Below are 24,183 nucleotides of genomic sequence, written 5' to 3'. Positions count from 1 at the left end.
GGGCTGCGCTCGTCGGTGACCGCGATCTGCGGCTTTGTTTTCCAGGCACCTGTTGTGGGTCCCAAATAGAAACCTCACCCCTGGGGATCCGGGCTGGCCGGCCAGCGTCCGGGGGTGGGCGTGCTTGGCCGTGAGATCGACCCGGGTGGGCGGGCCGGGGAGGGGGCCCCGGGGCGCTCGACCCTGCCCGGGAGGGAGGGGCCGAGCCGCCGGGGCAGGAGCGGAGCCAGCCGGGGCGCTGACCGCCGCGCTTGCCCCCTCCCTTCCGCCCTCCGCCTCCCCCCCCCTCTCTCCGGGGGCGCGGACGAGTGTCTGCGGCGCGGCGGCCAGGAAATGCCGCAGATGCGCCGCGCAGCATCCCGGGCGGAGGCAGCGCGCCTGTCCTCCCGCACCGCCGCCGCGGCCTCGGCCGGGCCCGAAGCAGGCGCCCAGCGCGGGGCCAGGGTGACGGCCGTGCTGGCCGCAGAGGGTCCCGGCGCCTGCCACCCTTCGCCCGTCACCACTGTGCTCCCGGCTCCTCCGCGTGGCGTGGCGCTGCTTGTCGCCGCCCCCGGGCTCGCCGAGATTTGCTGCTGCTGAAACCTGAGAGGGACTGTGGTTCCCGGAGCGGCGGCCCAGCACCCGCAGCCCGCCAGGGGGCCTGGGCGTTTCCTCTGCCGGCTCCGGCGCCCACCGCCCCCTTGCGCCCCTGGCTCTGCGTCTCCGGCTTCAGCGCTCTCCCCCAGCCCGCCGCTCCTTCCGCTTTTCCCGTTCTCAAGCCTGCGTCTTGCTGACTGCGATACTCTCCGGGGTGAGGAGGGGGAAAGGGGAATTGGCCAGTCATCGCTTAGGTAAACTTCGGTATGGCGGGGTACCTCTCGCCAGCTGCTTACCTGTACGTGGAGGAGCAGGAGTACCTCCAGGCCTACGAGGATGTCCTGGAGCGGTACAAAGGTACGTGGTCTCCCGTGCTCCGGCTGCGGGGCTTGGCACGCATCAGCCGGGTAACCGTTATCTTTGCTTAACCAGAGCCACTACTGCTTGGGCACAGGTAAACAGGTGTCTGGACCAGTCTTGGGAATGGACCAGGGTTTTCTGGATGGGATTTAGTAACCTCAACTCAGAGAGGGTGGTGGGGTGGGCGATGGTCCGGAGACGCCCTTGGATAGGCTGTGGAGTGGGGGAAAGGTTTGGGTTTCAAGCACATTGCATTTTCTCTCCCTTGTAGAAGCTCTTAAGTACTGTGCATAATCATAATTCTTCCTGGGAGGGTGGCTACCGATTAATTCTCCACGGGATTACTGAGGCATTGCTGCTCTTTCTTGCTTTGCATGGGGTATCGGTTAACCATATAAAAAAAGGCTCTTAGGTTCTTAAATAGATGGGCTGTTTCACCCCTGAGAGCATCACCAAATCATTTTTCTTAGAATGATTTTATTTGAAAAAAGTTTGTGATTTGTGACTATATACCTATTCTTATGTATCATAAAAATTACTTGATTGTGTGATGAATGAAAGCCTTAAGTCAGTGAGTCTGTTGTAAATTTAAATGTAAAGCAGTAGATTTTGAGGTGCTTTTCTGCCTCTTCTTTATGTTCAGGAAATTCTGTACCACCCTGATAAATTTTTCATATTTTAGTATTGTTTACTTTGACTTTATAGTTAAATATAGTGTTAGACAAAGTTATTTATCGTCTCATCTTAAAGGGTCTTTTTGTCTCTGGAAATCATTTCTCAGTGTGTACAGACAAGAGACACAGTAAGGAGACCAAAACACTCCACACCCAAGGCTAGCTCACAGACCCTTAATATATTAATAGTGAATAGTGGCCTAATTCATAGCTTGGATTCAGAGGGTTTTGCACCTTTCGAATATTTGCTTTGGTCTTAAACTCTATTTATGTAAATTGAATGGGAGTTATATGGTTAAAAATGGCATGCAGTAATAGTTTTCTATTAGCAGAAAGTAGAAATATAAAATCCTAAATTGAACAATTAAATTCCAAATTTCCAAAACGCTCAAAATCCACCCCGAAATATGTTTTATCTCTTTCTAGAACATGTTTTGTTGTTGACATTCTTTTAATCCGTGTAGAATTTTGTAAACAGCACAATCAGAATTCCTTTGTGCCAAGACTCTATTGTGTGTAATACTGCCACTGAGCAAGTGCAATGGTATTTTAGGCTAAAGCACATTGGTAGCATTTATGTGTGTGTGCGTGTGTAATTTACTCATGTTTATGTCTGTCTTTACATTTTAAAATAAGGTTCTTAATCAGTTGTCTCCAGAACATGAAAAATGAAAATTATTGCAATATACATTAGTAAACCTTATTGAAGACACACACCTGTGCTGTTTAAAATCCAAAAGCAAAAAAGTCTGAAAGTTTTCAAGTATATACATTCATACTTTTCAAAAAAATTATAGCTGTATGAATTTTTGTCTCCAGGTGACTTTGAAAACAATAATTGAAGTGCTGCTTTGACTTGTCTTGAGGAAGCAGATATTCTTTAAACGCTTGCTTCTATTTGCCTTTGGAAATAAAAAGACCTGAAGGCCATTGCAGTTCTCACTACACTTCATTTTAATTGTAGCCTAATGATCATCATTGCAGTTAAACATACACTTTTCAAACCTACAGTCCAAAATTTCACTGAAAAAGTGAGTCATATTACCTTCATTTTCTTTGTGGTTTTAAAATGCTTAGGTCATCGATTTGTACTTGGCTTTATAGATGTTCTATGTTTCATTTAGTTTTGGAAAGGAAAGTAAGAGTATTGGCCAGTGTATTATACGTAAAGCTGGGGACCTGGAAAACTCATTGTTTCCCAATGTGTTTTGAAGCCAGTTATGATTTCCCATCAGTATCCAATAGGATGACTTCACTATCGTGCTTATTATCCTGATGACTTGCAACGAGGGCTGATCTAATCAGGAAAGAATTGTAGGCTTTGAATAGGGAGTGTCAGTTCACTAAACTTTCAAAGTACAGTTGCTCATTTTCTGAAATCATGCATTGTTCAAACATTTCACATTCCCATTTGAATTTAAGAGAGGTTATTTGGATTTTTATTTCTGACAAAGTTCCTTGGTTACAGAATGAGTTTGCATTCAGCTAGAGTATTATCAGGTTGCCAAGTTATCATATGCCCCAGCTGTTGAATAGTGTAAGTGGTGGAGTCAGCTGGAAGAAATTCAGAATTTGTTGTCAGAAACGTAGAATTATAATAATCTATACTGTCAGCAGTTATGAGTATTGGATTTAGAAGTTGAGTTTTGTTAGGCTTAGTCCTCAGATGGCCTATGCAAGGACTTCCAACCTAGCCCTTTGTAGAAAACTGAGTAGTGGCAAGTGAGTGAGCCCTAATTGCTTATGGTGTGGTCTATTCTTGTGTCTTGCTTTGGTCCTTTACTTCTGAGTGAAAATAGGCAACTGTTTGCTGAATTAGAATAACATAGAAAGAGCTGCTTGCTGCAGAGAAGAGTGCAGTGCTCTGATTCATATTCTAGTCCTCTTATAAGACGTATTCATAGCCAGAATATTCAGGGTATCTGATTTTTTTTTTTTAAAGATTTTTTTTTTTAAATTTTATTATTTGACAGAGAGAGAATGAGAGAGCGTACATGAGAGGGGGGAGGGGCAGAGGGAGAAGCAGGCTCCCCGCTGAGCAGGGAGCCCGATGTGGGACTCGATCCCGGGACTCCGGGATCATGACCTGAGCCGAAGGCAGTCGCTCAACCGACTGAGCCACCCAGGTGCCCTCAGGGTATCTGATTAAAAAAACATCACGTTACTTCAGCTAATAGCACAGTCAGGGTGAGTAAAGGCATTTATTTACAAATAAAACATATTTACTTATTGTTTATGCTAGAAATTGCCCATGTCATTGGCTTTTTAAATATATATTAGATTATCCAGTGTATTTACCAGGAAATACAAAACATGTTTAGCTTAGCATGAAAGGACAGAATGATCCCTCTTGGTGGTTTCTTTTTTTTGGGCGGGGGCAGTGTAAGGAAACTAACCTGTATACTGTTATTTTAATTATTTTTATATTATTAATATTAGCTGTCACTTGAATTTATGAAATTCTGCTATTTAATTCTGTCATTGGAAGATTTAATTTTCTCAACACACTTTTTAAAAAGGTTAAGTGTGAAAATGACATCATTAATGTGAATCCAATAAATTTTATTTTGTACATTTTAGACTTAATTTAAAAAGAAGGTAAATTATTTCAGTCCAACAAAACGGATGTTTTCCATTGATCTGGAAATTAATCAGTTATCCCCAGACAACTGTAAAAAGTATTTCACTACCATTCTCTGTCAAAGCTGAGTGGCAGATTTGTTACTTGTCTAGAACATCACAAAAAAATCCTCTTTGATTATTTAGAAAGAAAGGCAAATTTTTTTGTTTGTTTTCCATGGAAACTTTGAGTAATTGCTTTAGTCCCTTCTCTCAGGGCTATGTAATTCTGCCTATGTGCTTGGTGACCAAAGGGACTTAGGACCACTACACCTGTAGTTTTCATTTTCAGTTCAGTTTTATGGCCTGCATAGATGTGTGGTTGTAAAAAATCCTGTCATTTTGCTGTGTGAACCAACTCTGGTGCCATTTGTATTGAAAGTTGGAGTGGGAAGGTTTCTGGGAACTTCCCCCCGCCTACATACTGTGTAGTCTTGGATGATCTTGCTCAGTGGTTTTCACTTGGCTTCCAGGATTCTGCAAAAACTTGATTTCAGATTTCATCTGCTCATGCTCTGCTCATGGCTTAATGTAATAGTCAGTTGTGTAATCAGTGAACTTTAATTGTGCTGCATCATGATAGTATTTTAGTGTAGTTAGTTATAACAGCATTAGTCTGGGCTTTTTCTTTTAACAAATGAAAGGCGCTTCATCTGGTAATTAATGAGAGTTAGTGAAGGTTGTATTTGGTTTGTTTGTAACAGAAAACAGACGGTAGTGTTTCTTTGTCTCTGGTACTGAGAAGCTGTGGTAGGCAGGTAGGCAGACCAGGGTTGTAGGGTACCTCTATTTGCCAGTGGTACCCGAGTTTCTGTACTGCTGCTTAGCCAATTCTCAGGGGCCGCTCAGCCACTGAGATGTCTTTCTGTCATCACAAGATGGCTGTTCCTCTTACAGCCCTTGTGTCTTACTTCCAGATGGAAGAAGAATTGCAGGGGTGCCTCGGTGGCTCAGCTGGTTAAGCATCCGACTCTTGATTTTGGCTCAGGTCATGATCCTCAGGGACCTGGGATTGAGCCCCACCTGGTGCTCCGCAGTCAGAGTGGAGTCTGCTTGTGTCTTTCCCTCTGCCCACCCCCAGCCCCGCTAATAAATAAATTTAAAAATCTTTAAAAAAAGAGAGAAAAAGAGGAATTGCAAGGACAAAGGACAGAAGGTGCAAACTAGTTGAGTCAGCCTCCTTTTAAAGAGCTTTTTTAGAAGCCCACTTAGCAACTCTCACTAGTGTCTCATTGGCTGGAACTGTTAAAGGGGCCACTACTGTCTGCATAGCAGACTAGGAAAGTACCCATTTGAACGCGGCTGAAGTGCTGTTTGTTGGTTGAAGAGTCAGGCAAAAATGGATATAGGGTTTGCAACCCACCAGTGCCTAGCACACAGAGGGTAAAGTATCTGCCCTGAAAGTGGAAGCTTAAAGTTTGGACACACGTCAACGACCTTAACGCAATATATTTGACTTTGCTAAAGTTTGAGAAAATATCTGAAAGCTCCGTTGAAATCTCTGAGGATTTTCAAAACGACCTGGTTGAATGTTTTACAATGTTACACCATGGGTTTAAAAGTAATTTCTTCCCAAATAATTAGGATTTAAATTGGCCAAAGAATTTACTCATTGCCTCATCCCATAAGAAACATGTATCAGTCCAGGAACGTAAGCAGTTATTAGATATTGTTAGTGAATTTAACTTTGAACCCAAAATAGCAGACTGATGCTCCTTTAGTTTCTTTTGTTCTGACTTAGACTTTTGTAGTTATCTCAACATTTGTTTGCTCAGGGACTTTAAAAAAGCTTTGTGCTTTTGAAAAAGTTTTTATTTGAGCCATTTGGAGGTGCTTATTATCTGGCTCAGTGACGATTGTAGGCAATAAATGACACAGAAGGAGAGGCAGTAGGGACAATTTATTGTTTTACGGTTATTCTGTAGCCAGTTAAAGAAGCTTCTGTGTTTCTGTGTTTGGGTCATGTGAGCCCAGGAGCCTGGCTCTTTGAGGAGCTGGACTGTTTGCCCAAAGTGTCTTCATGAAATTGGAGACTGTAAAAACATCTGAAGCTATCGAGGTGACAAAAAGATGGAGTATCTAGGCTGTCGTGTGGTTCCTTTCTGTTTTAGTTCCACAACTGAGTATAAAAATGTATAAGATTACCTGACTGTCTATGTCTGATGAACCAATTGAATGAAATTTGTAGTTTAGAATGTTTAGTATTTCTTATTAATTAAAAAGAAACTTGGGTGCTTCTGTTACATGGGGCTTTTCTGTCTATAATGGCTTTTGAGAAAGGAAGACTTTTGTGTCCATTTTCCGGCTCTTACTAAGTTAGGCATCACATGCTACCTATTTCCGAAGAGGAATTTCAGGCAGCTATCTGCTGAAGTACATCATTATTTCTGTAAGAGATCAAATAAGGCTTTTATTTATTTATTTTTTGGTTTATTTCTTTAATGCAGTTTTATTTGCTGTTATTTTTCAACCTACTCTTATCTCTTGTAGAAGAGGAAGCAAATAATTCTGCTTGGGTTGGGTGTTGGGGAAAGGTTTGTATTTGGAGTCAAATGGGATTTTACCTCGTGAGAAGGTGAAGGTACCAGGGAGAAAAGCTCAAGAGGAGAGACTAGCGTGACAGTACCATTTCATTAGCATAACCACAGAATCCATTTTGAATGTTTGGCTAATGTGCACAGTAAGTTTTAGAGACGGGAGTGCATAGAGGTTGTAGGAAGATGGAAATGGGTAAATATGGAGGGTAATGTTGGACCAGATGGAAAAGGGCCTTGAATGCCACACTGAGGATGAAGTTTGGGCTTTATTCTGTAGGTAGGGAAGGGAACCCTGATGATGTTCAGTGGGATGTTACCAATGAGAATAGCATTTAGGGAGATAACTCTGGAAATGAAGATTCAGGAAGCAGGTAGACAGGTTGAGAGGCCGTTGTAAAATTATGGTGGTTGGAATGGAAGGCTGATTCAGGAGAAATGATAGAAATTGACAGGATAGCTAATTGGTTGGTTTTGAGTGTGGAGACAGGAAGGGGCACAACAGCTTCCATTGTTGAAGTTGTATTGAAGAAGTTTGGAGTATTTTCTTTTTAATTTGTGTAAAAAAATTTGTAGTGTGTTCATTAGAAAATGTTTTCGAAATAAATTTTTAATATTAATCATTGTTAGACCTTCTTTGGTAGTGAAATGGAATGAATGTTATTTTGCTTGACCTTGGAAATACAGCAAGTAGTATGACCTAGAAAACTAGAATGTTCTAGTTAATGTAGGGCTCCTTAAGTAATAGCTTATCTTGTTGGGAATCCTCTGAACGGGATTTGTAGTATCTTACAGCAGTGAATTTGTTTTCTTTAAGCAAATAAAATTATGGTTTAAGATCCTTTGTAGAAGATTAAAAAACAAATCTTTCAATATATTTCAATAACTTTTTTCATTTGGTTTTATTTAAAAAAACCTCTTTTTTTCCTACATAAACTTGAGATTTGTAGAGTCAGTTTTGTTTGTTATATAAGAAGTTCAGTGGTTATATGATCATGTAAGTTCTAAGCCATCCTTAAGTTTATGGGTTCAGCTTTTATACACCTTATATACTGGACAGTGCTGGGTATTGCTAATGAAGTATATATGTATCATTTTTAATTCTCATTACTCTTTATTTTGGCTACAACTACTACCATTTTACCAATATGGAAATGGAATCTTAGAGGAGTTAATTTTCCTGAGATCATATAGCTATAAGTGGTGTCTGTGGCATTTGAACATAAAGTGTATATTTGACATAAACTATGTATTTTGAATTTCATTACATTGACTGGTAAATGTTGCAGAAGTTGTTTTTATGAATATTTTTTATTAGGATTATGATTTTGATTAATATGAGGACTCCTTGAGATGTGTTAAATGGATGCATGAAGTTAAAATTAATAGTTTAAAAATTTATAGAGATTTATTTCAATTCAAATGTTAAATAGACTTTGGAGCTTGAACTTTTATATCTTAGCTGGATTATAAATTCTAATTATTAGATATCCATGAAAGGAAAATAAAATTTTAATGTGAACATTTTTAGTGTGTGTTTTGGTTGAGAAGATTTTGAAAAGAATTAAGTTTTGTAAATGTCACCAGTGAATGTGGCCGCTTTGATACATGCCTGAAATGTTTCCTGGAAAGAATCGTCAAAGGGAATTGACAAAGTCCTGATTTTTCTCTAGTGGGTGAAAATATTTCTCAGTGAATCCTGGTATTAAAGGCATTATACAATGATTCTATTGTCCCGGTGAATTAAAACATGCCCTTATTTTCAGTGTTTGAGTTCTCCATCTGGCCATGCCAGTGTAACAGTTTGTATGGAATACTACTACTTGGTGGCTTATTTTTTTTTTTTTAAGATTTTTTTTTTATTTATGTATTCATGAGAGACAGAGAGAGAGAGAGAGAAGCCGGCTCCCAAGGAGCAGGGAGCCCGACGTGGGACCCGATCCCAGGACCCTGGGACCATGACCTGAGCCGAAGGCAGATGCTTAACCATCTGAGCCACCCAGGTGCCCCTTGGTGGCTTATTTTACTACCTTCATTAAGCCAGTGAGGTATGATGCATCAGGTCTACCTCACTGGGCTCGTGATAGTCGGATAGAGTAGTGCATATGAAGTATTTTGAGCCGTAGAGATTACGTAGACCGTCAGTGAATGAGGTAGACCCAAGAACTCAAGTCCCTGGCGCCTCTTAGGCCAATAGCCTTTTTTTTTAATTTATTTTTTTGAGTGAATAGTCTACTTTGAGAGCAGTTTTAGGTCATAGAAAAATTGGGCAGAAAGTACAGAGTTGCCATAAACTCTCTCCCCTCCCTTCACAGTTTCTCCTTTTGATATCTTGCACTGGTGTACATTTGTTATAATTGATAACAGTAAGTACAGCACCTTATATGTTTGTCATATCTTTACCTATATGACTTGATTTGATTCATATATCAATTGATAACCATTCCTCCAGGTCCCTTCATGGCTTGAGAGCTCATTTCTTTTTATTGCTGAATAATATTCCATTGTTTGGATGTACCACAGTTTGTTTATCCACTCACCTGTTGAAGGACATCTTGCTTGCTTTCAATTTTGTCAATTATGAATAAAACTGCTATAAACATTTGTGTGCAGAGTTTTGTATGGACATAAGTTTCCAACTCATTTGGGTAAATACCTAGGAGTACAACTGTTGGATCATGTGGTAAGGCTTTGTTTGCCTTGTAATAAACTGCTAAATTGTCTTCCAAAGTGGCTGTACCATTTTGCATTCCCACCAGTGATGAATGAGAGTTCTTGTTCCTCCGCATCCTCATGAGCAGCGGGTGTTGTCAGTATTTTGGATTCTAATCATTTTAATAGGTGTGTAGTGGTATTGAATTGTTTTAATTTGCAGTTCCCTAATGACGTATGATGTGGAACATCTTTTTATATGCTTATTTGTCATCTGTTTATCTCTTTTGGTGAGGTTCTATTCAGATTTTTGCCCACATATTTTTAAATTAATTTATTTATTTGAGACAGACTGAAAGAGAGCGAGCAGGGGGTGGGGCAGAGGGTGAGGGAGAGGGAGAGAATCTCAAGCAGACTGTCTGCTGAGCACAGAGCCCGACACGGGGCTAGATCCCACGATCCTGAGATCATGACCTGAGCCGAAACAAGAGTTGGACACTTAACCACCGGAGCCACCCAGGCGCCCATTGCCCACTTTTTAACTGGATTATTTGTTTTCTTAATGTTGAGTTTTAAGAATTCTTTGTATGTTTTAGATAATAATCTTTTATCAGATATGTGTTTTGCAAATGGTTAATAATTTTTTATACTGTTACCTCCTTTTGACACTTTTAAACCATTGCACATTATAGATATTATTTAAATAAGGCCCTGACTATTTTCTTTCATCTGGTCATATTGTTTTTAAGTACTAATTTGTTTTGGGTACATGCATTGACTGTTACAGCTACTTCATAGGCTTGCATGCGGCAGCCCAGAGTTCAGCTATCTGACAGTTTGCTTAGTATATCTGCATATGCTGCTGCTGCAATTCAGGTATCCAGTTGGTTGGCAGCTATGATGCTTTATAGCACTTGAGTCTAAAATTAGCTGAACTGTTCTATTTTAAGGATAAACTGAAATTAGTAGTCCATGTCCTGAAAAACATGTGAAAGTTAAACTCTTAGGATATTGGATTACTTATTTAAAATGTAATCAGAAGTAGGGTTAGATAGATAGTTGTTGGTTTTAATTTTTTTTTAGCAAGTTTTTGTTATGGCAATTTGATTTTAGCCTGGGTATAATGGTATAATGTATATGATATCTAAGAACATAAAGTTTTACTTTTGCCTCTTAGACTGAAGACAGTGCTTTTACCAAAGTGATCATGTTTGAGTTTTAAAATCATATGAGTTAAGAGGAAGAACAAGATTACCTGATTTTGCCTTTAGTGTATTTTAGAAGAGCCACACATTGAGAACATTTATGAATGCTGGAACACCACTGCCTACCTTTGCTAGGGGAAAGAAGGTGAATGATTAAAGGAGTATTTGGTGGTTCCTTTTGTGATCTTTATAATTTTATCTACATAACAGAAACTAGAGAATATTGAAAATAGTAGATAAAAAACCTGAGTAATTGAAATTCAGAGTTTGATTTTGCATATAGTGTGGATTTTATAATCCCATTAAGTGAGGGCTTATGGTTATGAATATATTTGCAATGTGACTTTATCCTTAAAGCAATCTCAGAAGCAATAACAATTTAGCTACTATATATAATTTGTATATTTTTTCTTTGAAAAATTTTGGAGGGAAAGAAGGATTGAAGAATTCTGAGTCACAGAAAGCAAAATGCGAGGATACTGTGCTTTCTTTGTGGAAAAACAGAGATGTACTTAGTCTTCATCATTTTCCAATTAGAACACTATACAGAAATTTAAATTTGTGCCTCAGTAGAATTAAAATAATAAAATAGAATGAAATACTTTTGTTATTAACATTTCTTTGAAAACAAGCCGCATTGTTTCCAACCTCATATTTCTAATCCGGAATTAATTGATACCATGCTTGAAGTGAACAAATCACCATTAACATACACTCTCCCCCAACTTCATCACATTTTGTAATCAGTGTATGCCTAGAAGAACTGGGAAGGGACGAAGCACTTGGGGCCAGGAGAAATTGGTCTTCACCAAATTGGAATATGTGATTGAATTCTAAATATTTATTTATTTTTAAAGATTTTATTTATATGTGTGTGAGAGAGAGAGAGAAAGCATGAGCCAGGGGCTGGGTGGGGGGGGGGGTGCTGGTGAGAGCAGAGGGAGAAGCAGGCTCCCCGCTGAGCAGGGAGGCCGACTTGGGGCTCAAACCCAGGACCCTGAGATCATGACCTGAGCTGAAGGCAGACGCTTAACTGACTGAGCCACCCAGGCTCCCCCGATTCTAAGTATCTATTGATCATACGCTTCAAAAATGTGCAAAGGAACTAGGGCCTGCAGAAAGAAGAGGAACATAGGACTATAGGACTGTAGCTTCCCTAAGAGCACATTTTGGTGAGGAGAGTGGATCAGCTCTGCTCATTATAAGTAGGGCCACAAAAGAGGAAGAATCTGAGCATCCAAGGGTTTTATTAGCAGGGTTGGCTATTTGAAGGAAAGCAGAATTTCAATAGGGGTGTTTGTATGGGGGGTGGATAGTGTCAGCAGAAGGTTTTCTCCACCTTACCATTTCATCTGGACAATATGACCTCATGTTTCGTTCACTCTGCATTGTAGGAAAAGTATTATCATAATGATTTAATCAATACTTTAATGTAAACCAGACAAGTTTCATTTTTAGGTATCAGTGTTAAGTTGAAAATTTTATCCTCTATTTTTAAGAACTCTGCTAATACCCACATAATATTATCAAATCTGAGGATTTAGTAATGAGAAATTACTTTAAGGTGTGGTTTCAGCAAATGTAAAGATTGAATGAGACACAACATGGTGTAGGAAACTCTGGATTAGTTTGATGATATAATAAGTACAGCACCTTCTATGTTTGTCATTATCTTTACATATATGACAGGATTTGATTCATATAACAACTCTCTCAGACAAGTAACATAAGAGCCAGTGCCCTTATTTTATAGCCAAGGAAACCAAGGCTCCTATGATTGCATTGATTCAGTGGCTGACTGGAGATTAGAATCTTGGTCCTCTGACAGCTGGTCAGGAGAGTACTCTACTATAGATAATTGTGGCCCATCTTAGTAAACAAAGTTATCATTAATAGTATAAATTATAAGTAATACATCTAATGAGAAGTAAATATTCTCTGTTTAAGTAAATAGCCACTGAATATATCCTGGGATTGGTAGATGTCCATATTTTGTTTTGCTTTTTATTTAATGTAAGTTTGGGCTGCCCATAATCCATAAACTTTTTGTTTAATGTGGTTTTGGGCTGTCTATAATCCATAAACCTTAGTAAGAAATTCTGTTGCTGGCTGTTGAGGATTTAGTTACTTGAGGGAAAAATTCCGTTATCCTTTATTTCCGTTGTTAATAGAAGCAGCTTTTAAAATTACAGGGTTTAACATTTCGACAGAAGCACTATCCTATTGACTAAAGGTGTGATTTCTTTATTACTCAATGGAAAAGGAAGAACTGTGTAAGTACTTGGGGGAATGTTAAAGAAAAATCTGATACAAACTCATTAACATTTTTGGAAAATAAATGTACAAAATATGAATAAAAAATATGTAGTGAGATGTATTTCCTTATCTTTTTCCATTTCTCTTCTTTTCTTAATATAGAACATTTAAAAATCACTGTAAAGTTTTGTATCCTGCTTGTTTATTTAATATATCATGGCATGTTCTAATGCCATTAAATATTATTTCAAAACATTTTTAATGACTCATGCATTCATTATGTAGTGGAATAAACAATGTCATGAAACCTTTTAAGCAGTTTTGTATCCTGGTGGGTGTTGGTGAATATTATCACACTGATATCTTTTGACCTAATTGCAAACTTCAAAAATAAAAGTTTTCAAGGTAAGAAAGAAATCAGGGATTATATAAGTCACTTAACAATTAACTGTTTCTAAGGTACTGCCTAATTCATGATTGAGTGGATTCTTGAGTTATATATATATCTAACTTAAAAATTCTAGTCACTCTGAATTTTAGAAATTCGATGGTAAAGAAGCAAGGACTAATAATCAGGAATCTGGTTTCCATTCTTGACTCTTATGCTAACTAACTAGACTTGGATGGGTTTATAAATTAACATGAATGATTGCTAAGGTTTCTTATCTTTCTATAATACTTGCTTTAATGAAGTAATTCATTATTTATTCATTTGAAAAACATTTATTGAGTACTTTTGTGTGCCAGCAAGTATGTTAGATCCTTAAGGTAATAGATAGAAAAAGGTTAGTGGTCTTTTATGTTTTTGTTGAGTTGGAATGTATCACTTTATACCGATATGATCTGTTTATCCTTGACATCACTTTCTGACATATTTTCTATTTATTGTTTATGGCATCTATCTCATTTAAAATTTTTGAAATGATCAGCATATTCATGGTTTTTATTTTGTTCAAAAACTATTATTGATTCCTTTTGAAACCTTTTTTTTGGTTTGTTTTTTAAGTAGGCTCCAAGCCCAACATGGGGCTTGAACTCACAACTCTGAGATTAAGAGTTGTGTGCTCTATCGCTGAACCAGTCAGGCGCCCCTGAAAACCTTTTTTAAATGCCTTCAGGGCTCTTGATATAGGTTGAAATTGATTGCATTTGTATTTCATTATTTGTGCTAATCTTCAAGACTACTGTTTATTAATGGTGCTGAATTAAGCAGTACTTTGGAGGATTAGGTTTTTCTGTAACACTGAAGTAGAACTTTGGAAGAAATTCATATTTTTATAAGTTTTTTCATTCTCATCACCTGCATTAATGATATGTAAACTTGGTGCCTTCAGGTGTGTGCAAATGAGCTCTTTTTGGAAGTTTTTTTTTTTTTTTAAAGATTTTATTTATTTATTTGACAGAGACACAGCGAAGAGGGAACACAAGCAGGGGGAGTGGGAGAGGGAGAAGCAGGCTTCCCACGGAGCAGGGAGCCCGATGCGGGCCTTGATCCCAGGACCCTGAGATCATGACCTGAGCCGAAGGCAGACGCCTAACGACTGAGCCACCGAGGCGCTCCTCTTTTTGGAAGTTTTTAAATTGTCATCTGCCCTGTCACTATGTGTTATTCTTGCATGGCTAGGTCTGTGTTTCTTTTGTTTTTAGTTAAATGATAACCATATACAAATTTTTTAAAGATTTTATTTGAGAGAGAGAGGGAGAAGGGAGCACGAGTAGGGGGAGGGCAGAGGGAGAGCGAGAAGCAAACTCTCTGTTGAGCAGGGAGCCCGATGCGGGGCTCAATCCCGGGACCCTGGGATCATGACCTGAGCCGAAGGCAGACGCTTAACGACTGAGCCCCCTGGGCACCCCTCCCCGGCCTACATAATTTTGAGGAAAGGCCTAAATGTTGTCTCCTTCGAGCTTCCTCCTTCCATCTCTGGTTAAATGGAAGATCTCTTTTGTGGTACATTTAATTTTTCACTTCGGTAATGAATGTGAACAAACTGTTCCTGGTTGGCCATATTTTGAGTCTGAGATGGAGCTGCAACCTCAGGACTAAGGATTGTGGTATTCAGTTTTGAAGCATCTTCATTCTGGGGGATTGCTTAAGCTGCTTAGATTTGTTTTTCCCTTCCCTTGTTCTTCCCTGCCTCCCAAGGTAACAGAGCTATTGGATAGTTTTGCATCTAACCCTGATTCTACTTTCCTACCTGCCCATCTTTGAGAATTTGGAATGGAAAAGATAGAAACACTGAATGTGCTGACTTTCTGTCATTTCATTTTATCCTCGAGAAAACTTAAGTCTGGAGAAGTAGGACCAGCAAATGGAGAAGCAAGATCAAAACTGAGGTCTCCTGCTTTCCCTTTCTCCACGTTGCTTGGTCTCCTTTTTTTTACTTGCTCATAGATAGAAGGGATGCTTTCATTGGGTGAATCTTAAGTCACATAATGGAAAAGCCTTGGCTTGCCAGAGAATTAGTAAGGAAAATAATACAGAAGGAATGAGTGGAGGAAGTGAAGCAATAACAGAAGTCATAATGGCTTTTAGACATGCAGGAAGAATGCTGAATTTTCAGTGTTGGATTTGATTTTTTTTTAAAGTTTTTATTTATTTAAGTAATCTCTACACCCAGTGTGGGGCTTGAACTCACAACCCTGAGATCAAGAGTTGCATGCTTTTCTGACTGAGCCAGCAAGGCGCCCCTGATGTTCATATATTTGAGGGACCAGTGGTACTTCCGTGATGGTAAATTGCATGCAGCAGGCTCATCAGTGTTCTGGGGCTTTAAGAAATAGATTGGGCTTAATGTAAATTGAAATTACAATATGCAATTAAAATATTCCTCCATCTTGGGATGCCTGGGTGGCTCAGTCAGTTGAGCGTCTACCTTCAGCTCAGGTTATGATCCCAGGGTCCTGGGATTGAGCCCCACATCAGGCTCTCTGCTCTGTGGGGAGCCTGTTTCTCCCTCTGCCTCTGTCTCTCATGTATAAATAAATTAAAAAAAAATCTTAAAATATTCCTCCATCTTGAAAGGTCCAGTGCCAATTTGGCTGCAGCTTTTTTTTTTTTTTTTTTTTTTTTTTATCAGCATGTGGATATTTGGCTCTTTCCTGGTTAGCTACCAGATGCAGGCTCCAGGAAGGTGGATCTGAGCACCCCTATAATTTACCCCTTCCCCATAGCCTGCATTCTGAGGTTTGGCTGGAATCTGGACCCTTCCCTTCTGCTGTGGATCAGGACTGAAAAGAGGAGAATATGATGCTATGTGACCTTAATTCTAATACATTTAGAGAATAGGTAGGAGTGGCAGTGGAAGGGATGGAAAGTTTGCTCACACCTCAAATGGGCATATGGTATGTGTGCAAGGTAGAGCTATAGAGAAGGAAAGAGTAGAGAAAAAAACAAGAGGGAGCTTATTGCTTGGTATTTCTGGGAAGTTGGGAGATAGAGGTTTTGAGATGAATGGTGGCCTGACTATTCCTCAACTTTTGGGTTTCCTTACATTCATTTTACCTCTCTCCAGCTCCTTCCTTGCTCATATGTATTTCTTCTGGGTATCCCAGTGTCCTCAGTTCCCTCTCTGATAACAGCAGGTAAGTATATGGTTGGGAAGGATGTGATTTCCAAAGTGTGTTTCCAATAGGAACTTTCCTGTTGTATGTATTTATTAAACTTAAAAAAATAGATCCAATATTAGATATTTTAATTATTCTAGATTAACTACAAAATGTCAGTGTATATTGTACATCAATAATTTTCTTGGGGCGCCTGGGTGGCTCAGTCGTTAAGCGTCTGCCTTCAGCTCAGGTCATGATCCCAGGGTCCTGGGATTGAGCCCCGTGTTGGGCTCCCTGCTTGGCGGGAAGCCTGCTTCTCCCTCTCCCACTCCCCCTGCTTGTGTTCTCTCTCTTACTGTGTCTCTCTCTGTCAAATAAAATCTTTAAAAAATAATTTTCTTTACCATTTTTAAATTAAAAATATAGCTTTGTATTAGCCCAGATTACATAATGTTTATTTAAACAACATTTGTAAGAGAAAATGTGTTATAAGTTGGTTCTTTGGAACTTACAAGTAAATTTCTATAGCACTGATCATTGGTTAATTGAAGACAACTGGCAAATTTTTGACAGTGAGCAAGTCTGGAGAAATTTAAAAGATTTTAGCAAAAAGCTAGAAATAGTACTCTTATACTGTATCTAACCACTGGTACTCTTATCTTTCAAAAATATTTTTATATAACATCCAGTACTGGCAAGAATGTAGGGAAACACTACTCTGTGCATTTCTTGTGACATGTGATTTGTGACCATCTTTGGGGAAGGGAGATTGCTGCTGAAGGCGTATTTACTCTCTGACCCACCAAAATTTTAGAATCTTTGCAACAAGTAGAATTCAAGATATTTTTGTGACATTGTTTATAATAGCAAAATACTGGAAACAACCTGAATGACTATCAGTAGGTGATAGTTGAATAAAATTTGATACTTCCATGGTAAACAATTAAAGAATATGAGTGAGATCTCTAAGTATTTACCTATAACATTTCTCTGACATATTATTAAGGAAAATTAAAAGACAAGACTAAATATGTATGGCATTTTTTATTTAGAAAAAAACCCCCTGTATTAAAACATAGAAATATGGAAGATAGAAACCAAACTGTTAATAATGGTTGACTCTGGGGGGTGAGATTTTGTTTTTTAATCTCTGTAATTAACAGTTTAAAGAAGTATTCTGTAATAAATACCACCACAAATAAAGTGGAAAGTTTAAAAGAAGAAAATTCTTAAGTATTTGCATGTATATGATGAAACAGTATTGGTTTTTGAGAAAAACTTCCTCCATGTGATTCTGACAGGTATAAGTTATAAGCAACATTGTGGTTATTAAGTGACATTGCCTTAACAGACCATCTGCCACTTTCATAAACAATTTACACACCCTGGGTTTGTGTGGTTGTTTATGGCTGAGGTGGTTCATTATGACCTCAGCTATCATTTTCAGCATCTGATTTGATTGTACACTTGCAGGCTGTCTTCTTGGGCAAGGTCCACTGCGGTGAGAAAGCACTGACTTGAATAGGGTAGAGAAATGCAGTAATGGTCTCTAAGAAGTGCTGTCCTTAGCCAGAGTTCCTCTTTGTTTTGTTTCTTATCTGACTTAATTTTTTCATTGATTTTAATGAATTATATAAAAATTTATTGGGCGCCCATTTTAACCTGAAAAAGAAGATGTTGCTTTCCTTTAGGAAATCTCAGTCTATAAGGGAAAACCAGCAAGATGAGTTCTGGAACAATTAGGGTGCACTACATTCAGTATGAATAAAGTATCTTATGAGTAACTTTCTTATACCCTTTACCTGATAAGGCCAGTGTGTCCTGTATCCCTTAGCTTGTTTCGTATAGTCTTATTTCTCTAACAAGTAGGAATAAAGAAATTACGGTAGAGTCCTATTACAGTACAATTTCTTTTTCTTTGTATTGGATTATAAACTAACCCCATACTTACAGTATACTTATTTTAGTACCTAATAGTAAAAGATGATATGGAAACACACTGGGGAGATTAAGGAAAATAAATTGCATATTTATAAGATCATCAAATAAGGGAATATTGAATACTTTTGATGTTTGCAAAAGTAAGTTGGGAAACTGTAGAAAACATTTTTTAATTTAAGTGTTTTAAATCTTTCCAGTGTTTATCATATTTGGCATATTGTAGACACTAATTTTTTTAAAGATTTATTTATTAGAGAGAGAGAGAGATGGAGAGCATGCGAGCAGGTGAAGGAGCAGAGGGAGAGGGAGAAAATCTCAAGCAGACTCCCCACTGGAGCCTGACATGGGGCTTCATCTTATGACCCTGAGATCACAATGTGAGCCAAAACCAAGGGTCAGACACTTGACTGACTGGGCCACCCAGGTACCCCTAATTATTTTGTTTTTTAAGTGGTTGGATGAATGAATTTCTACTGATTTTGAGCTTTATTTCTGAATTCAGTTTCTTAACCTATCTAGAGTTACTGTCTTAAGGTTCACTAATCTTTTTTTTCATAGTGTCTAATCTGTTGTTAATCCAGCCTAGTGTATTTTTCATTCTAGAAGTTTAGTTTGGGTCTTGTAAAATTTCTTCTGTGTCTTCTGTGTATTTCCTTAATATGCTTTCCTCTATCTTTCTGAACATACTGGGTATATTAATAATAGCTGTTTTAATATCTTTGCTTACTACTTCTATTATTTGTTATTCTGTGTCTGTTCTTTTGAGTACTTTTCCTCCTCATTATAGGTTTTATTTTCCAGCTTCATTACATGTCTGGAAATTTTTATATAGATGACAGTTTAATAAATTGTTTAATTTTATTTAGTTGGGTGCTGAAATTTTTTAATGGGTTGTTTTAAGTGTTTCTGAGTTTTGTTTTATGATATAGTTAAGTACTTAGAATGGATTGATCTTGTCAAGGGTTGCTTTTTAGGTTTTGTTAGAACCAGAGTAGGCTTTAGTGTAGGGCTGATTTTCCCCACTACAGAGGCAGCACCCTTTTGTGTTCTGCCTGTAGCTTTCTGGTGGTTCTTTACCTACCTTCTGTTAGTTTCCTTATGTATGATGTACACAGTACTTAGATAAAGATACAACCTCTTACATATTTAGAGTTTGCTCTTGTGGAGTTTTTTGTTTCTCTGCCCTTCAAATTCTAGTTGTCTTAACCTCCTCAGATTAACTCTGTCTCCTCAACTGAAGGAGACTGCTGGCCCTCTCTCCTCCCTTTTTCCATCCCTAGCTGCCCCCCCCCTCCCCGTAGCCTGGAAACTCACCACAGGCAGTATGCTGGGATGACAGAGATCATTCTTACCTGCTCTGCCCATTGTCTAATGTCTAAAAACTGTGGTTTCATAAATTTTGTCTTTCTTTCTAAAGACAAAAATAGTTTTGTAAAGTGGAAGTATAAATCCAGCCCCTGCTAATTTATCATGCCCAGAGGTAGAAAGTTCTCCTTTTCTCTTTAAGGCTCATGTGCATATAAATTTTGCATTAATTTTTAAAAATTATAATTAGACTATAGAAATGTTGTAGACTTAAATTCTCAAAGTCTCTAATATACAGTTTATCCACAAGTTTTATTAAGTTCTTTCTGTTTGATGGAAGTTCTGGACTGACCTTGGTGAAGGGTATAGAAAGGAAAAAAGCATTGTCCTTGTTCATGCATTTGCCTTTGTGTTGGTATAACCATAAAAATGTAAAAGTTGTTGTGTAGCTGGAGAATTAAGACATGATACATAAGATTTCTATATCTTCACAGTAAATGTAAATGTTTCTATTTATGTGATATTTAAATTTGAGTTGGCTTAATAAAATTTTGTTAACCACAGTAGGCTAGGCAGAGAGGAAAGATTCTTTTTATAGTGACAGCACATTTATTCAGAATAATAGAGCAGAATCATAGAACTGAGATTGTGTAATTTAGCTCCTGCATTTTATGTCTGAGAATTAAGCTCAGAAATATTAAGCTCATAGAACTAGTTAGCACCAGAGTTGGAACCAGAGCCCACATATTCTGACTTCTAGTTTAGTGCTTTTTCCACTGAATCATGCTGCCCTACGAGAGTCCTTGTGCTACTTAAGCACCCAGATAGATGCATGCACTGTACTTCTCCTGGTGCTGACCAAGTAGGGTAAGTCTCAAGGGCCCGGCCAACCTGTTTCCTTGGCAAGCCTCATTCTGGGCAGTGTAAACATTGCCACATTTTTAACATAAATTGAAACATTTAGTTGGTCCCTTTAAGCAAATTATGTATGTAAGTATTGCATTAGGTCCTGACACATGACATGCAGTGAGCAGTTGGAAGGCAATTATGTGCTTGACCATTATTTTGGAAGTTAATATTTGTGTTTCAGTTAGATTGACTGTGGGCCTGTTTGATATTGACTTGAGTTGCTAAGTAATGTCAGGAGGTCAAAACAATTTTAAGAGATGTGTGGACTATATCTGATGACAGTTTGGCACTTAGCTTTTATCTCCTTAAGGTGGCCTTCATAGTTAACCATGGCAGATTAGCCTTGTTATTTTTAAAGAATACTGAATCTCTCTGGTTTTGGCAGCACAGAAAAGGCAAGACTCCTGTCTGGTGCAGTTACAAAGGGATGTGGTCCTTTAGGGACACAGTTTTGAAAAGGAACCTGAGCTTGACAGTCAAGTTCGCATACATAGCACCAATAGGGATAAGATGTAGGCTAGAGATAACTAACATTTTGATTTGCTACCCTTTCCTTTTTTTCCTGTGAAAAAGAAAGAAATTAAAGATGACTTACTATAATAATTGCTCAAGTAACAGGCAGTGGTACATTGACAAATATTTGACCCAGTCAAAAAAAAAAAAAAAAAAAAGTCTTGACTTACAGCATTTGCTCTTTTCTATGGTGTAAATACTTTCACCATGGTCAGTTTCAGGCTACCAACTTGACATCATTGACTGCAGTTTGGAAAGAGCTGTGTGGTAGCACACTATTATATACATACAATGGATGCAATAGATGCAAGTAAATGCATGATCATAGATAACAGGAAAATGTAGTAAAACAATTAGTGATGAGTTTTGGATGTTTATTTTAATGTAGTTTATATAATTGTAGTTTTATGTAATTTAGATGTCTGTATTTAAAAAGTGGCAAACAAAGTCTTGAAAATTCAACAGACAGCTCTCACTCAAGCCTTTATTAGCTGGCACTGACATACCCCTGAAAATAGGTAACACTTGTTGAGCACATAGTATCTGCTAGGCATAGTCTAAGTGTTTTGTGTGCATCATTACATCATCCTCAAAGTAGCCATATGAATCAGGTGCTTAAATTATCTCCATTTTGCAGTGAATAAAGTTGAGGCAGATAGAGGTTAAATAACATGCCTGAATGGAAGTTGGCAAATGTGCAGAGCTGGGATTCAAAACCAGGCCACCTGTCTCAAAGGCCTACGCTCTTTTTTTTTTTTTTTTAAAGATTTTATTTATTTATTAGAGAGAGACACAGCGAGAGAGGGAACACAAGCAGGGGGAGTGGGAGAGGGAGAAGCAGGCTCCCCGCAGAGCAGGGAGCCCGATGTGGGGCTCGATCCCAGGACCCTGGGATCATGACCTGAGCCGAAGGCAGACGCTTAATGACTGAGCCACCCAGGCGCCCCAGGCCTGCGCTCTTAACCATCTTGCAAAACGTCTCTTGAGGTTAAAGATATTCTTGAATGTGAGGCAGTAGTAGGTATGATGAATTTCAAGTAAATTACTCATGCTTCAGAATTATCTTATGACTTGTTTAAATAATTGTTTAGATTTTATTTGAATTTTTATTTATGACAGTGTTACTATTCTTACTATATGAAAGGTTTATATAAATTGACAAGAAAAGAGATACTCTCTTCAGCAGAAAAACAGACCAGAGACTTTAGCAGTTCATAAAGACTGACAGTAACTTGTAAACATCGAAGGCAAGGACATTGTCCATTTTGTTCATCGCAATATTAACTCAGCCCTTGCATAGTGGCTGACACATAGCACAGCGCGGCTCCATATGTACACTGTTGCAGTACCTGTTAATTTGTACATGTCTTAACGAAGCACATATGAAGATTTCTTGACCTTTCGCTTCTATAAAGCTATTTCCTAATGTTGCCTTAAAGAGTTGACATTTTAAAAAAAGGGATTTCTGATTGTATTGTTAGGGACATTATTGAAAAACCCTAAGTCCAAATAAGGATGAAGAGGCCTAATAAATTATTTTTCTCTTAATTATAATTAAGGATCAGTGTAGGCTGTTTTATATAATTTTTGTAAGTAAAACTGATATTCCTAAATTTATGAGACCTAGTGGAATTATGCGAACTTGCTCTGTGATTTCTAGAACCTTTATGTTACAAGTAGTAGTGTTTTAATTCGTTGAGCTCTTTTTCTGCAAACCTTTTTGAGGAATGTACAGCCTCCCTTGGACTGTTTAGTCACTGATGTTTCACTCCGTGTTTTTTTCCAGTTTTCCATCTCTTTCTTCTCTCTGGTCAATGTTGTTTTGGCCATTTCAGAGCTCACTTAGACTTATGGTAGATGTGAAATATTTTGAGGAATGATTTGAATGATGAAACATATCAGAATAATGTTTTTGGTGCTGACATCTGAATTCTGGAGATTAGGAATTTGAGATTTGTGAATTGGTTTGAAAGAAATGTTTTTGTTAATATACTTGTCACCTAGGATTTGCTGTGATAGTTCATTCTGGAGATGGAAAAGTCAGTAAGGGGGAAGTAGAAGAGGAAAAGAGACAGGCATTAATTGAATGATGACCCAGGGTTAGATCCAGTGCTAAGTGTGTACATGCATTATCATTAAAGTAAAAGCTTTCTTATGTAGCAGTTGGGAAAAAGAGGTTGGGGGAGGTGGTATTTTCCTTTAGAAAATATGCAATTCACTAAAAGGTGGTGATACTGCTCTGTGTTGCTGGTTATATATCAGAGTAATTGAAACCCTTGGGATTAGGACCCTTCTCTGTATTACAAAAACATCCCAAATGAAGTTGGCCAGATGATCAAGTTCCTTTGTTTTTGGCAGAACTTATAGTAACTTATTCTGAATTTTATGTTGATCACCAAATCTGCTTGACTGTACAGCATGTCTAATTAAAAAGGAAAATTATTGTTTATTAAATGTAGTTCATTTGGGGGGCGCCTGGGTGGCTCAGGCGTTAAGCGTCTGCCTTTGGCTCAGGTCATGATCCCAGGGTCCTGGGATCGAGCCCCACATCGGGCTCCCTGCTCCGCGGGAAGTCTGCTTCTCCCTCTCCCACTCCCCCTGCTTGTGTTCCTGCTGTCGCTACCTCTCTCTCTGTCAAATAGATAAATAAAATCTTAAAAAAAAAATGTCGTTCATTTGGGAGATGACACACTCTTCAGATCCTGGGACTCATGAAAGGTGAGGCAAAAGATAGAGTAAAGGGGTGTTTAATATTGAAAAAGTCAATGGCAGTTGCTTCATTTGTTTTGTCTTATGACTTCTCATGGTGCCACAGATGGATCCATTAAAAGATAAAAACACTCATGTAAATGTATCCTTTGCTTAACCTTTAGGAGGCAGAAACCTTTTCTTCCTACTGTTTCCTTCCTCTGGCCCTTCATTTCATAATAGCATGATTCTTATTATTAAAAAAAAATTGACAGTTTGTCCTAGAAGAAAGTTGTATGAGTTTCCTACTGCGCTATATAATACTTTACCACAAGTATACTAGCTTAAAAAAAATACAGATTTAGTATCTTAAATTTCTAGAGGTCAGAAGTCCAAAATGGGTCT

At 38.4% G+C, this 24,183-nt stretch overlaps 1 protein-coding gene across 5 annotated transcripts in view; it reads left to right on the top strand.

The window, feature by feature from the left end:
- DST (dystonin) overlaps nucleotides 1-24,183 on the top strand; it is a 364,537-nt gene that overhangs the window by 6,009 nt on the left and 334,345 nt on the right. For 2 of the 5 annotated variants that reach the window (XM_034991243.1, XM_034991241.1), the window contains exon 1: nucleotides 422-933. The exons of the other annotated variants lie outside the window; for them this stretch is intronic. In XM_034991243.1, coding sequence (XP_034847134.1) covers nucleotides 843-933 — 91 coding nt within the window. In that variant the 5' untranslated portion in view covers nucleotides 422-842. Of the gene's footprint in view, nucleotides 1-421; nucleotides 934-24,183 lie in introns of those variants that run through there. 5 annotated transcript variants of the gene reach the window in all.

The sequence above is a fragment of the Mirounga leonina genome, unplaced genomic scaffold (genome assembly GCF_011800145.1).
Source record: "Mirounga leonina isolate KUSES-001 unplaced genomic scaffold, KU_Mleo_1.0 Mir_53, whole genome shotgun sequence".
In the NCBI taxonomy this organism is placed as follows: Eukaryota; Metazoa; Chordata; class Mammalia; order Carnivora; family Phocidae; genus Mirounga; species Mirounga leonina.
This window is presented reverse-complemented; position numbering and strand designations above follow the sequence as displayed.